At 35.6% G+C, this 15,209-nt stretch overlaps 2 protein-coding genes across 2 annotated transcripts; both read left to right on the top strand.

The window, feature by feature from the left end:
• Positions 1-4,822: 4,822 nt before the first annotated feature.
• Positions 4,823-9,631, top strand: LOC117618492 (auxin response factor 18). Its single transcript, XM_034348050.1, has 14 exons — positions 4,823-5,387; positions 5,757-5,872; positions 5,986-6,081; positions 6,196-6,252; positions 6,586-6,738; positions 6,842-6,926; positions 7,125-7,215; positions 7,315-7,479; positions 7,583-7,696; positions 7,778-7,850; positions 7,935-8,082; positions 8,184-8,806; positions 8,901-9,088; positions 9,182-9,631. The coding sequence occupies exons 1-14, from the start codon at positions 5,342-5,344 to the stop codon at positions 9,321-9,323; spliced, it is 2,097 nt and encodes a 698-aa protein (XP_034203941.1). The 5' UTR covers positions 4,823-5,341; the 3' UTR covers positions 9,324-9,631.
• A 3,698-nt stretch (positions 9,632-13,329) lies between these two features.
• Positions 13,330-14,944, top strand: LOC117617621 (uncharacterized protein At4g00950-like). The gene is made up of 2 exons (XM_034347071.1): positions 13,330-14,158; positions 14,598-14,944. The coding sequence occupies exons 1-2, from the start codon at positions 13,499-13,501 to the stop codon at positions 14,673-14,675; spliced, it is 738 nt and encodes a 245-aa protein (XP_034202962.1). The 5' UTR covers positions 13,330-13,498; the 3' UTR covers positions 14,676-14,944.
• The last annotated feature ends 265 nt before the right edge of the window (positions 14,945-15,209 follow it).

The raw sequence follows: 15,209 nt of genomic DNA on the forward strand, positions 1-15,209 counted from the left end.
TATATGTACATATATCCAAAGTAATATTTCTTGCTAAACCGTCTAATAATCACAAAATTAAATAATAATTCATTTCATAATAGTTTCAAATACCTATTTGGTTGAAAAATATGATTGTACATGCGAAGTTATAAACTTAAAATTTCTAAGTTCGAAATTGGAAGTCACAAAACAATTTCCTCATTGACCAAAATATGATTGTATATAATTGATTTCGATTACAGATTAATAAACACGCCTTGAAAGAATTAGATGGTAAACCTGTTCAATTTAAATTTTCAGGAAGCAATCAAGTGGGAATTGTACTTTCCAATGTTTCCTTCATTTCGTGGTCAACGATGTGGGAATGTGGCCAACTTTTGCTTCGTTTTGTATGCTTAATAATAAGCATGTTATTTTTTTTGAGAAGAAGTAGAATTGTTATATTATAAATTTGCGTATAATATGTGATATTTACTTCAAATACAATTGATGAAATACTCGAATTTGAGGTTTACAATAAAGTTGAAAAAAAAAAATACTATATCAATCTATAGCTTCTTTAGTTTGCAAAATTTTAATACACTAATTTACAGAGGAGAGGAATCGAACTCGAGTGCAAAGGATTAGACGCACTGACGAGACGAATTACGCTAATCTGCATATGAAAAGGAAAAGAATTATGACTAATATTCCTTAAGATAAAATGCTCCCACAAGTCAGATGAAAAAAGCTCTAGTATAATAAGGAATTCAACTTTGCTCGTGCTTCTTTTGGCAATTGCATTTCGTTTTAATGCTCTCTGTTCTTTTCTTCTATTTTTTTCCCCTTCTCTATAAGATATTCTATTCTGCAGTATCATTGATTTATGTTGTTACTTTGTTTCTGTTTTCTCAATCAATGTTCTCATCTTGTTGAAGGTGCCAAAAGAATATACAAAGAGGAAAATAGAAAAATAAAAGTGTGGTCCACTGCAAGAGAGCTGTGATTTATCAGGATCAACTTCAGTTGACTATTCAATTTGATTTGTAACAAAGATAAGGTAATAAAATGTTAGATTAATGAAAATGAGGATCACCATGTCCGACGATTTGGGACAACATAATAGGCAGATTATTAATTAAATTACTTATCGCGAATGTGAATATGTATTCGTCAACATTCTCAAGGACGGACTTAGAAATTTTAACGGAAATTGGCTATAATATATATTTTTTCTTCTATTTATTATGTGTGGCTGATTGACTTTATATAAAGAGTAGACCAATTCTTAGAAAAATTTGGCGAAAATATCATCTTGGAAATTGTAATAACGACGTGTGCTTGTAATTTTTTTAGCAACAAAAGAACGTGGAAAACCTTGTTCTTATTTTTTTGGTTTTGTTTTGTTGGAAAATAAGAAAAAACCCTGTTCTTAGAACAACCAACTATTGTTCTTTTTATTTATATTCTATGAAATTATTTTATAAATAATCCATTGGGTTATGCTTTATCCAATGACTTGGAAACAGAATGTCCTGCATCGGAGAGGAAAAACTAGTGGGTTCATGACACGTGGGTACGGAAACGACCAAACCACGTGGCTAAGCTTAATGAGCTAGGCATTATGACGTGTACGGTGGGACCACACACAAGGTTTTTCTATTTATTTTATTTATTATTTCATCTTCGGGAGCAGGACCACCAAAACAGATCGGAGTGGTCAATAGATATGTGTGTGGTGAAGTGGCAAAGCCAAGCCCCAACCCCATCTTTGTAAGAAACTGCATTTCACGCTCATCTTAAATTCAAACCAAATTATAAAACCGAAAAATGAAGTAAATTAAAAAAGAGTATATCATTTCAAGACAATGTTATACATTTTGATGTTGGGTTTTACAACATTTTAAATTTAAAAATAATAATAATATATGTGGGTATCATGTATAAGTTGGGAAAACAATAATTCAAGTTGAATTTGATAGAGCATGTGACTTAAATGGTGGAAAAGTTGTTAAAGAATGGATGCGTGATTTTCATGCTTGGCTTGGCAATTCCTGTGCAATAATTTTTTGCCTTCGAGCTACTGAAATTATGGATTTGAAAGTGGGACTTCATTTTGCAAGAGAGGAAGGCATTTCTAGCCTAGACATTGAAAGGTGATGCACTTTATGATATTTGAGAAACTATACATAAAATAAGAATTTAAGCATGGAAGCACAATTGATTGAAGATGTTAAGTTAATGTTGAGGATGCTTAAAGGAGGTTGTTTTCACAATGGTGGAACTAGAGATATGTCATTGACCGGGGAATACAAAAGTATGAGAAAAAATAATTTATTTTTTAATTGAAAAGTTATATTGTAAAATCAAGATACAAAGTAAAGACTTAAAAATACTACAAGGGAGGGTGGTTTCTTACGTACACTACCAAGTTGTGATGAGGTTCGAACTTAAGACCATTAATATGTAAGTAAAAACCATTTTCTAATGGGTTAGACCCCGCCGACATTAAAAACTATTTATTGCTTCAACAATTAGCATTTATACTTGTTATTTTGGCCTTCTTTGTCTCATAAAATACACAATTCTAAAAAATTATGATGTTGATGTTATTGTACTATGATTATTTTGAATGAATTCCATTTCTCATAAGATAAAGGAATACACAGTATTTTTCTATTACTTCATAATCTATTCATAAATAGACAAAGAATTTCCAAAATTTGTGTGTGATGTAGGGCTCTATGGTAAATCTATGACAAATGAGTTGTGCTTTCAACTTCATGTAGTGAATAAGTAGATAAATTAATTTGGTGACAGTGATTATTTAATATAATTTTGAATTGTACTTTTTGAGCGAGAAGTCGATATATATATATTACTTTTTTTTCATTAAAAAAAGTGATGTTACAAACTCTTTGGCTTCATCTAGCATCTACATTCCAAATTTATTAAAATTTATATGCCATGTTGACTTAAAAAAAAAAAAAATCAGAAAAATATAATATTTAGAGGAGAATGCAACTCCTTTTACCATTAGAACATGATGAAACAATTTCTTCTTGGAAATCTGAATAAATTTAATATGAGCATTTAATCATGTATTTAAAGTTCTTGAGATCGATGGACTATAGCAACACCAGCGCGTGCCTTCCAGTTTCCAAAAGCGCACGGAATCCAAATCCTAAGAATGCTAGAGGTCGAACAGAAAGGGTCCCACCCCTAGTGGCAACGTACGTAATAAGAGGCATTTATGAGGGCAAAGGCCAACGACTAAAAAGTCTGAAGACCATAAATTGAAATTGAAACTGGAAAAATAAAAAGAAAAAAAATCTCTGCCGGGTTTACACGAGCCAATACCATTGCCTGCCACGACGCAGACAGAGAAAAAGACGGCAATGGAGGAAAACCCGAAACGGAGGCCGTCAAAACATAACGAGCTCCCTTACGCCGTTACGTTACGCCTGAAGTCCGTCAAAGCTTTTAAAAGGCTCCGTCAGACGCGTTCGGCGCATTTCAGCATTGTGATGATTACGGGAGGCATTAATTGTTCCGCCGCCGTTATTAGACGGTTCAGATTCAATTTCCCGTGAGCCCTACATACATAGCTAGCTTAATTAACTATCACTAGCAAAATCAATAGAAAAATAAATAAATAAAAAACAAAACATAACTTATATTCGAGTTTTCTTAATTAATTAGGAAATATAAGCTTTTTATAAATGGGAATTGTTATTGGCATTAAAAAAAATTATTTTATACAAGAAGAGAGATTTAAAATTAAGTGTTTCATTCTAAATTATTGTTTTTTAAAACCTCAGTGATTCAAAGAGAACTTTATTAAATTGTTTTTTTTTTAAAATTCGAAAAAAATTTCTTCCTCGTCATCATTTCATGTTCTATTTCTAAATTGTCGATTTAGATTGTTAATTCAGGAAAATGGTTTTTCTTTTTGAAGTTATATTACTTCCCGTATTTCTATACTAATAGTTTTTTTTGTCAAACAATTTAGCATGTTATGTTGTTAAATTATCGATCTTTGATCATAAGCGTTAAATGTGTTCATAACATACCAAATATCAAACAAAAGAATACTCAAACATTATAAATGCAATTGTAATTGTCATATATAATTAATTTTATAACATCACACACAATTGTCATCTTTGTGCTCATTGACATTGTTATAATTATTTTGAGGTTTTTTTTTCTTGCACAATACTTATATTTTTTTCTTTATCATTAGGTCAGGATCCCACACTTCTACTGATAATTAATTAAAACATTGGAGTCCCAATATCCCACACAAACAGTGGGGGTGGTCCCAATTATTGGTCAAGAAATTTTTAATTTTTTTTGGTTAGATGATAAGAATTGTATTGGTTTATGTTTGAATATACAAATTGAAATTTTTTTTTTTTGGGTATAAAATATTTGTTGTAAGGTCCAAACCTTCATTATGATGATTAGTCACCTACCATGTACCATCATCTGCGAAGACTGAAACAGGATGTCAGGATGTGAGCTAAAACTCAAAGACCAAGCACTAAATTCATAATGGGGAAGGAAAAATATTAGCAATAGCAAGTACAATTATTTAATTAATTCTTCCAGTTCTTTCCAGTGGGATGACTGTTATAATATTATAGATCCCACTCAATTATAAGAGAAATAGAAAAAAAGAATTTGGCCTATGATAGATAGATCCCATTCCCACCCAGTTGCAAGAGAATTGAGTAAAAAAAATAAAAATAATTGGGCTTTTAAGAATTTGCAATTATAATATGATTTAAGAGAGAAAAAAAAAAACAAAGCTTTTTTGGGGATTTGGTAACGTCGATTCAGGTCAAGAAAAACCCAGCAGAATTAGAAAACCGCATAGACTCAGAAAGAGAGAGAGAGAGAGAGAGAGAGTGAGAGAGAGCTAAAGCTTCACAATCACAAGGAAACCAAAAGAGAAGCTGTTTTGGCTGTGCCGAGAAGACAAAGCAAAAAAGCGGGTTTGTAACTGAAACACACTTCAGAGAGAGAGAGAGAGGAAGAGAGAGGGGGAGAGAGAGGGAGGCCACCAGCCTATTAAAAACCAGAGTCGTTACAGACCCAAAAGAGAGAAAAAGAGAGAAATAAAAATAAATAAAAGAAACTAGTACTAGCACCAGCAATTATGGCTGCTAGCATAACCGTCCTGTCTTCTTAGCCTTTTTGCTCTTCCGGGTCTTCTTGTTCGTAAATGGGGTAGGCTATTATGGTATTTACCACAGTGCGTGAAGACTGAAGAGGCTGCTGTTTGAGCTTTTCTTTGCTTTGTTTCAGTTCTCTTGGGTCCTCTGCTCCTGCACGCCACTAACGACTTCGTTGCTGGGTTGGTTTGAGCTTTTGAATGGCACACCTTGAGTGTGACTCCTCGATTTCTCGGGCGGAAACAGGTGGGTTGGTTTGCTTGGTAAGTAGAGCAGAGTTGGATGCATAGGAAAATGAAATGGAAATGTTAAAGACTTTGCCTTTCTATATGTTTTTTATTTGGGTACTGAGAAAACACGAAAAAACATTCATTGAAGTCTCTAGTTTGTTTTCTGTGTTGGGTGGTGGCCTAAAAAGTTGTTTATGTCTCAGTGGAGGAGGGGAGGATTCTAATATTTCAGCTTGCAGACTATGATAAAGTTTCCATCTTTAATATTTTCAGCTTGTTTTCATTTCTGGGTTTCTTCAGAAACCAGGCACAGGATTAGTTTATTATACCCTTTATGTTTATTTATCATTTTTCTAATATTTATGGTATACATTTCGTTTGGTAGGCTTTGGAGGTGGTGATCTGTACACAGAGCTATGGAAGTTATGTGCAGGACCTCTGGTGGATGTGCCAAGGCCTGGGGAGAGGGTGTTCTACTTCCCTCAGGGTCATATGGAACAAGTACAATTCTTTCAATCCACTTGTTTTCGTTGTTTCTTAGTGGATCAAAATCTGTTTTTTCTTGTTACATTTGTTTCCTTTTCTGGGTTTCTGATGATTTCTGGTTTTTGCAGTTGGAAGCATCAACAAATCAGGAACTAAATCAGCAAATCCCTCTCTTTAATCTTCCTTCTAAGATCCTTTGTCGTGTGGTTCATATTCATTTACTGGTATTGTGCTTCAGATCGTAGTTTTCCATGTATATCTATGGTTTTGTGAAATTTTGTATTTTGTTATCTGGAAAATTGATTTTTGTTGAAATGAGAGTTTCTTTGAACTTACAGGCAGAACAAGAGACAGATGAGGTTTATGCTCAGATCACTTTGCACCCAGAAGCAGATGTGAGAAACATGTTTTTCTTTTTTATCTTATTTATTGTTTTGTGTCAACTTGCTCTGTTTGATTACTAAGGAGGAGAAAAAAGATATAAAATCAAAATGTATAACCCAAATGCTGTGAATGTTTTGGTTCCAGAAATTAATGTTAAAGTCGCTTCAATTCAATTGAGTTATTTTCTTAATAACCAATACTGAAATTTTCACGTTTTTTAGCTCTTTTCCACAGTTTTTGTAGTAACCAAAAGTGCGTGTATAGAATTATTAGTTCCAGCTCTGAAAGAAGTATAATTTTTTCCCCTTTTCTTTCTACTCATCTTCTTTCCGCTGGCACTACAGCAAAGTGAACCTACCAGTCCTGATCCATGCATCCCTGAACCTTCAAAGCCAACAGTTCACAGCTTTTGCAAGATTTTGACCGCTTCCGATACAAGCACCCATGGAGGGTTCTCAGTTCTTCGAAAGCATGCCACTGAGTGCTTACCTCCATTGGTATTTTCTCTCATTTCCATGCATTTCTGTTGTTTTTATGCTAGTGGTTAATCACCGTTTTCTTTTCATATTTTCATATGCACTGCTGTTTCTATTTCACTAGGACATGATCCAAGCAACTCCGACTCAGGAGTTGAACGCCAAAGATCTTCATGGGTATGAGTGGAAATTTAAGCATATCTTTAGAGGTATGTGCAGCCAAAAGTTTGCTTTGTATAGAATGTGAATATGGGTTTTTATTTATTTTAAAAACTACAATTATTTGATTATGAAGCAAACTAATCGGAAGCACTAATATAGTATTTAGCCATGTTGAATGTTTGGAACTGTTCTGTTTCTGTGTATGATTACTGGGCTTATGTTTCACTTTAATTTCAAATGTTAAGGTCAACCCCGGAGGCATTTACTTACAACAGGATGGAGTACATTCGTCACTTCAAAAAGATTGGTTGCTGGTGATGCCTTTGTGTTTTTGAGGTAACTTTTGAAGTTCAAGGCGTTTCTATTTTATTTTTATAATTAAGGTGAATGCATCCTTCGTAGCTTGGCTTTTAGTTAACAAGAACCTATTTGTAGGGGTGATAATGGGGAATTACGGGTTGGGGTTCGGCGTCTAGCTCGTCAACAAAGTCACATGCCTTCATCTGTGATATCAAGCCAGAGCATGCATCTTGGAGTGCTTGCAACTGCTTCTCATGCTCTTATGACACAAACCCTCTTTGTCGTGTACTACAAACCCAGGTTTGGGGGATGCTTTTATTTTATTTTATCTGTAATTTAAGGTTTTTCTGTTAGTTGGGAAATCCATTTATTCCAGCACATTTGTTTCTTTTTTTTCTTCCAGGACAAGCCAGTTCATTATTGGCTTAAACAAATATCTGGAGGCCATTAACAATAAGTTTTCGGTTGGGATGCGCTTCAAGATGAGATTTGAAGGAGAAGAGTCTCCTGAAAGAAGGTGTCTATAATGGATTTTTGGTCATTAATGTTTTCTTAAACTGAACTCTTTTGTAAATTTCTACATAATTTATTTGGCCAGGTTCACAGGCACTATAGTTGGTGTTGGGGATTTATCATCTCAGTGGTCTGAATCTAAATGGCGGTCATTGAAGGTTGAGATGTTATTGAGTTACAGATCAGAATACTGTTTTATTTGCTCCCATTTGTGTACTTATTTTTCAATCTTATTCTTACAGATTCAATGGGATGAACATGCTGCAGTTCAAAGGCCAGAGAGGGTTTCCCCTTGGGAGATAGAGCCTTTTGTAGCTTCTGCTCCTATACATCTTGTTCAACCAGTAGTAAAGAGCAAAAGACCTCGACCTGTAGAAATTTCTTCATCTGGTATGAAAGTTTCTGCTGTGGATTATTTATTGATTAATATTCTTGTTGGACTCTTGGGTGGGTTTTAGTGTCTTGACTTCTATGTATCAATTGGAATGTAGAAATTACCACCAATTCACCTGCTTCTGCTTTCTGGTATCATGGCTCAACCCAGACCGTGGAGTTAAACCAATTAGGTGGTGTTCCTGAAGTCCAAAGCTCTGGTAGTCAGGTTGTCTGGCCTCTGAGGCAGAAAGAAAGCAATAGCAGCAGTTACTCTAGCTCGAGGGTCTACTCAGAGGGCATCTGGCCTTCTTCCCCACACGTGAATGTCTCCTTAAGCCTTTTTCCAGACTCGAAGGAGGGCAACAAAAATGTAACTACGGGTTCTGTTCTCTCTAGTGTTGCTTCCCCAGTTTCATCAAAGGCATCATCAAAGCCAAGTAATACCCCGATACCTGGCCAGGTGGGAAAAGAGAAAAAATCTGACAGTTCAGATTTGTGGTTGTTTGGATATAACTTGACAAACAACTCTAAAACTGCCTCTCCCCCAGAGAGCGAGCCAGTGTGTAAAGCAATGTCGTGTGGTGGTAAAGGACCTATTACAGCTGCTGCATTTGAAGTTTATCAGGATCTGGATGTCTCAAAGCTCTCAAAGGAGCAGAAACAAGTAATCTCAGAGGCATCACCAGGAGAGACACAGGGCAAGCAAGGATTGACTCTCTCAACAAGAACTCGTACTAAGGTAAAATGCGGAGTCTTGCTAGTTCTATTGTTTCACACCACTACTTAAAAAAGCAGTTGTTTCTTATGAGCAATTATTATTGTCTATTGAGAAGGTGCAAATGCAAGGGGTTGCTGTTGGTCGTGCTGTGGACTTGACTTCATTGAAAGGCTACGATAATCTAATTGATGAGCTAGAGAAAATGTTTGAGATCAAAGGAGAGCTTCGTCCACAGAACAAATGGGCAGTTGTTTTTACAGATGATGAAAATGACATGATGCTTATGGGCGATGATCAGTGGCTGTAAGTAACTTAAGATTTTGTCTATTGCACCATTTCTTTTCAATACAAAAATGAACTCAGGTTCTGAGAATATTCAACTGCTTACAAATGCAGGGACTTCTGTAAGTTGGTGAAGAAGATATTTATATATTCAAGCGACGAAGTACAGAAGATGAATAGATGTAAGCTTCAGAATTCATCTTTAGATTGTGAAGGGACGGTTAGCGTGGATTCTGAGCATAGATGTGAAACATGATAGTTCAAATTTCCTTCCTTCTTGTTGTGGGTTGATTTTATCTCCCTTTTCATCTGGGAGAAGTTAGTTGGTAGTTGTTTTGCTCATATTTTGGGGCATGTACTAAGCAAGCAGAAGGCTAGGTTGGGATTTGGGTTTTTGGTGATGGGTTAGCAGACTTTCATGCCAGAAGCAGAGCAGCTACTCTTGATCAGGATTAGAAATGGAATCTGTCAATACTTGGTGTGGTTGTGGTTAAGTTCAGTCGTCCTGTAAAAATACTTATATATGTTTGGTATTTGGTTTCAATTTAGTCCTTTTGGTCACAATTGGCAACTTTTGCTTTTTGCTTGTTTCTCTTATTTTTGGTAACAATTGGCAGCTTTTGCTTTAAGATGTCAAAAATGCGGAGGCAGGTGTGTTGTTTTCACAAAGATAACTTCTTGGAAAGGGGGTGTGGTGGAGAAAGGGTGAAAAGGAAGTATCAAAAGGTCTAAAATCCATTTGACAACGACACAAGATATGAGAGCATTATCTTTGTCTGTAATGACAAATTCAAGTCACCAACTCTTTCATTTATTCATTTTAAAAATCATTTTAAGAAAAAGGGAAAATTTCAATTGAACATGTAGAAGGGGGCAATCTTCTTCCCGGTCAAATGTAAGAATAAGATACCGAAACAAACAATATGAAATCTATTGCCCATGTTTGAAAGGGCATGTGCTATGCATGAACTTAAAAATATCATACTGGAGGCAAATTTGCATCAGCCTCAGAAATTTTTTGCCTTTTATATCATGGGAAAAAGAAACTATGTATTATTATATTAAAAACACAAAAAAGGCGCAATTGTTGTTAAAAGATGTGGCTTTCATGCCTTTTTTCCCTAGTGTTTTGCAGACATTTCCGGAGTTGGCTTCTTTGAGGTTTCTTGTAAAATTGCTATTCATTTTCAAACAACTTCATAATAAAAAGAAGACTGGCAGAGACACCTTGCCATGCCTTTTTTTTTAAAAAAAAAATTTAAATTTTTATAAATAGAACCCTTGCCATGCTCTTTGAATTTTTCTGTGCTCCATTATGTTATTCTCTCATCCGGATGTCGGCATGTTATTATCGTGCAGATGCCATTGTAAATATGGAGGAAAGCAGAGAGAGGTAGTAGAAAATACATAGCGTTTGCAAAATAACGTCCGCATAGAAGAATTTTTGTATATATATATATATATTGTGTCACACTGTTAATTTAAATCATGAAAAAAAAAACATGAATTCTTTTTTAATGCATGACAGAAATTGACAATTTGTATGATAAGATAAGACGTAATAAGTAGAAGTTAATTGTTCAATATAGAAGAGCATATTATATGCGCTTGATTTTAGGGGAAATGGAGCTGGGAAAGATTGTGTGAAAGCTCTGGCTTGTTTATATTTTGTTTTAAAACAATAATGAAAGACACATTCTATTGTCTTCCACGTTAAAAGCATATAAAATATTTCACCAAAAATTGTACAAGACAGGACAGTGGAAGAAAATTTGTCCCTTGCTTTTGTTCTACGTTTATTTTTAGTTTTACCAGAGAGGTGCTATTTGCGTTCTCCAAACACCTCTTGCACTTTGGCAAAAGTGCACGAGAGTGAAAATTCTTAATTGGGCTAGCTTTACTTAAACACACAAACTTATTCAGACCATTTTTCATAGAGCTGTAAATTTTTAATGGTGGAAGTTGGGTAAAAATATACCTGTAAATTCACTCTGCCACTCAATGACAATGAGTTAGTCTGATTTAGTTCCGTAGGGCTCGTTTCGTGTCTAGAATTAAGTTGAATTAGATAAATCACAAAATCCAAACTTAGACACCAAACGAGCACTTAGTCTTAATGTCTTAGTCTTCTAAGCCTGGGTTCTCATAACTCAAAAGAAGAAGCCCAGAAAATTTCAGGCTCTTATAGCTTCACCTCATCAGCTACAGAATTTCAGTTTCATGGGTTTTAATAAGCAGCCCTGAACTGATTAATGGGCTTCATTTGGGTTGCGTGGTTTCTGTCGTAAGCATGATTGTTTGCCACCACCACCAAACTCTCTTTCCACTGGGGAAAAAAAACGTGTTTTGTTTCTTTTCTTTTGTTGCTTTCTACTTTTTAGAGCTGTATGACATAATTACACTTTAATACACTTTAATCATTGGTTGCCTAGTTTATGTACTAGTTGAAATTTGGTAATGATTATGGATTTAGTAAGTGTTAGCATTTTTGCCCAAACCAAACAAAACAAACCAAATTATATCAACATCCATTAGGCTCATCTGATTTCTTTTTGAGAACATTTCATATTGAGAGGGGTGATAGTATATTAAATTCACATACACTACAAGGATATTAAGACTCGAATCTAGGAAGAGAGAGAAAATACTCTAAATTACTACACTAGTGAGTTCTTTACAGCTCATCTGATTTCTAGATTCAAGATTCAAGATATATGATGATATGTGTTTCAATTTTCATTCAGCCCTCCTCTTACTTCATCCACAGGGAAAGAAAGAGGTAATTTTTTGAGGTTAAAGTGTTGCAATGATGTCTAAACTCTATAGTCAAAGGAGAGATAAATAAAGCACTTTGATCTTTGTGAGATCACAAATCTGCAGCAAGGGGTTGTTTGATTATGAAAATGACTTGATGCTTTCTACTTTTCCCCTTGACTTTTGCATCTGGGTGGCATGCCGCAGCTACCACGCTAGCTAGAACAATGTTTAGCCACATAACTACTCCTAATACCACATATCATGAGATCATTGTTTGGGCATTTACGAATTTGTCATTTTTCTCTTGGTTTTTTGTTTTGTTTTTTGTTTTGGTCAATGTCATTTTTCTCTTGTAGTTATAGGAAAATCTTGCTTTTATTATTATATTACTTCTTGCTTTGTGTCATATCAGGCTTAGTAGACTTGTAGTGTGTTCCAAAATCAACTAAATGTTGCCAATAAAATCATGTTAGTATCCATTGTTTTTGAGTCTGCGAGTAACTATGAGTTATTGATGCATTGCGAGATCATAAGCTTATTTGCATTGCTCGTTGCAAGTACTTGAGGCTTATAGAAGTAGCGCCCAATTTTCTACAATTCATGCAAACCCAATAAAATCATGTTAATATTAATTATTTATATGCTCGTGAATAATTGCAAACTGTTGATGCATTATGAGACCATCAACTAGCATTCGTATGGTTCTTTTCAAGTATTTGGGTATAAAGAAGTAGAGCCCAATTTTCAACAATGCAGGCAGGGATTTACTTTGATCGTTAATAACATCTATGGTCAATTTGGGGCAGGTTGTTTAGACTTTCAAAACCCAGCTGGTGTCCTCTTACTCTAAATTCAACTATTTTGCATTAATTTTTTTCTCGTGCTTGAACCTTTTATAGATTTCGATAAAGAAAAAAGAACCTTTATAGATTGTAAGGAACACGCTCATGCACATCTGTTTTTGCCTTGAGAGATCGGGATGGTTGGTTTTTAGTGACAATGAAGAATGACCTTTTTTTGGGAAGGGCCTTGATTGACTAACTAAAGTCCAAGAAAGGCTCAGTGTACTACTACTGAAAAGGGTTTTGTTCTCCATCACAGGTTGGCATCCTATGCTTCACAATTGCAATAAGGTATGCTCATGTGCACCATTGTGCTACCATGTGGGCTTGAGAATTGGTAGAAATATGCCACAAGCCCTCATGTGATTGGCAGAGTAAGCTACCTCAGTGTACAGTGAAGTCAAGTCATTGTCAAAATTTCCCAGTGACAGAGGAGATAAGATATAAAGCTGCTTTGCTTTTATTACCACATTCTCAAGAAAAAACTTAGTTGCAATGAGAATAGCAGTGTTATCACGTGTGTCGTGTCGTAGCGCTATCAGTCAAGATAGTAAAATAATGCTATTTCTATTTTATGAAAGTCTTACTCCAATAGTAATTCTACTTAAAAAAAAAAGAGCAGGTGTAATGGATATTAGTGCACTCCACCAATTGGGTTTTTTTCCTGTCAAAGTCACAATTATATGAGAGCTTGTGTGTTTAGCAAACATAGCAAGGCTCCATTAAGACAGATGTGACTCAAAGTGGTGGCTTTTTCCTTTCAAGACTTTCCTTTCTCTTTCCCTTTGTCTCTCGTCTCTTTTAGTCACTCAAAAAACTCTTCAACTCTTTTATGAGATTCAATCACCAAAGATCAGCCATAGAGAGATCGCTAGAGGCCATGGGATCTGAGGCAGAGGTAGAGGAAGAGACACTAAAGCTACCCTTGTTTTCTGTCCCTCAAATTCAGTCACTTGAGCCTTCTGGGAGTTTAACCCCACCACTCTACACCTCAGTTTCAGTTCCATTTCGCTGGGAAGAAGAGCCTGGCAAGCCAAGGCCTTGCACTGCCCTCATCACCCTTCCAAACCCAACTGACTTTTCTCAAAAGTGCTTAGAACTCCCTCCAAGGCTGCTTTTGGAAACCAAACAACCTTCACCCACCACAGTCCTGGAGGGTCCTTATGTGGGCAGGTCAAAGTTTCAGTCTTCTTCATTTAGGATGGGCATGGAGTGTTATGGGGCTTTTAGCCCTGAGAGAGGGCAGCTTGGTGCTGTGGTTCTGAGCAAGAGAGGGCTTAAAGAACGAGGGTGGTTTGATTCATGGGGGAGGAGGATCTTGAAGGGTAAAAGAGAGGTTGGTGGTGCTAGTTATGTCTTTCCATCATCTGTGGATGGAGAGAGTGATGGCAGCAGCGTGGGAGAGAGCAGCAGCAGTAGGCAGGTGAAGACCACAAGGATTAGAAGAGCTGGGAGCTTTTCTAGTCCCTCTCATGCCAGACCTCATTTCTGGGTAAATATTTCTTTCTTTCATTTCTTTTATCTAAGCATTTGGTTTTAGTTTTAGTTGCCTCACATTCTGGCTTGCACTTTTTTCTACCTGTTATCACATGACATTATAAATTTGATGGAGAAGAAATGAACTCTAGTTAGTTTTTGAGAAACTGGTCCAAAGCCATTAGAGGTCCCCTAGCTTTTTGCAAAAGGAGGAGGTCCCCTACATCAAAGTGTACCCAACTAAGCAGGTCTCTAAGTACAACAACATAAATTGGGTTGTGTAGGGTAGGCTGGGAAGGGGAATGAGGGTGAGAGAACATGTTATGTTGGCAGGTTGGGGCCAAGGCTTTGTACTTGGGAAAAGTCTTTTAAGTTTTTAGAATTTCGTTTGGTAATTTTGAAGTTTTTTTATTTTTTATTTTATGTATTTGATGTAAAATTACTTTGATTTGCAGACAACAATTTACCAGGGCTTGAAGCAGGCAGTTCCATGGAAGAGTAGAAAATTGAAGAAAGATGGGATTGTGATCTAGACTCAACTCTGTGCACCTTAGAGTAGGTCCAAATCAAAATTACCTGTCAACTGCTGCAGTCCAGTAATATTCCATGTGAATTGAAAATGACATTTTCTTTTCTACACAATCTAAGGATTTCATGCTGAAATCCGGAAAAGTGGACGTTGTTATGCGAAATGAAAATGGCTTGTAATTGTGTTTATGTAAAATGTAGACCTTATTTTACTGTTTTGCTTTATTTTCCATCAGCTGCAACATGTCACTAGTAAATTTCTTGGTTGGGATCACACTTTGCATTGTTTATATATAAAATGGAAATGAAATGGGGAAGATTTCAGTAAATTTACATTTGTATATTGGGACAAGAATGTTTATACAAGACAAATGAATAAAGAAAAAAAGAATCCGAGCACAAGTTTTGCAAGATCCGTTTACCTATGTATGAATTTGTATCTAGAAATCCCCTGGTTGCTACCCTTTAATACATAGCTACGATTTGCTGCCAGAATTCTGAAGAAACGATTTTAGCACGAAGCACATTAAAAGAAATGC

The sequence above is a fragment of the Prunus dulcis genome, chromosome 2 (assembly GCF_902201215.1).
Source record: "Prunus dulcis chromosome 2, ALMONDv2, whole genome shotgun sequence".
In the NCBI taxonomy this organism is placed as follows: domain Eukaryota; kingdom Viridiplantae; phylum Streptophyta; class Magnoliopsida; order Rosales; family Rosaceae; genus Prunus; species Prunus dulcis.

Coding starts and splice junctions, on each gene's coding strand:
- LOC117618492 (XM_034348050.1), top strand. CDS start 5,342: ATGGCACACCTTGAGTGTGACTCCTCGATTTCTCGGGCGGAAACAG. Junction 6,739..6,841: donor CTGAGTGCTTACCTCCATTG/GTATTTTCTCTC, acceptor CTATTTCACTAG/GACATGATCCAAGCAACTCC. Junction 7,697..7,777: donor GAAGAGTCTCCTGAAAGAAG/GTGTCTATAATG, acceptor TTATTTGGCCAG/GTTCACAGGCACTATAGTTG.
- LOC117617621 (XM_034347071.1), top strand. CDS start 13,499: ATGAGATTCAATCACCAAAGATCAGCCATAGAGAGATCGCTAGAGGCC. Junction 14,159..14,597: donor ATGCCAGACCTCATTTCTGG/GTAAATATTTCT, acceptor TTTGATTTGCAG/ACAACAATTTACCAGGGCTT.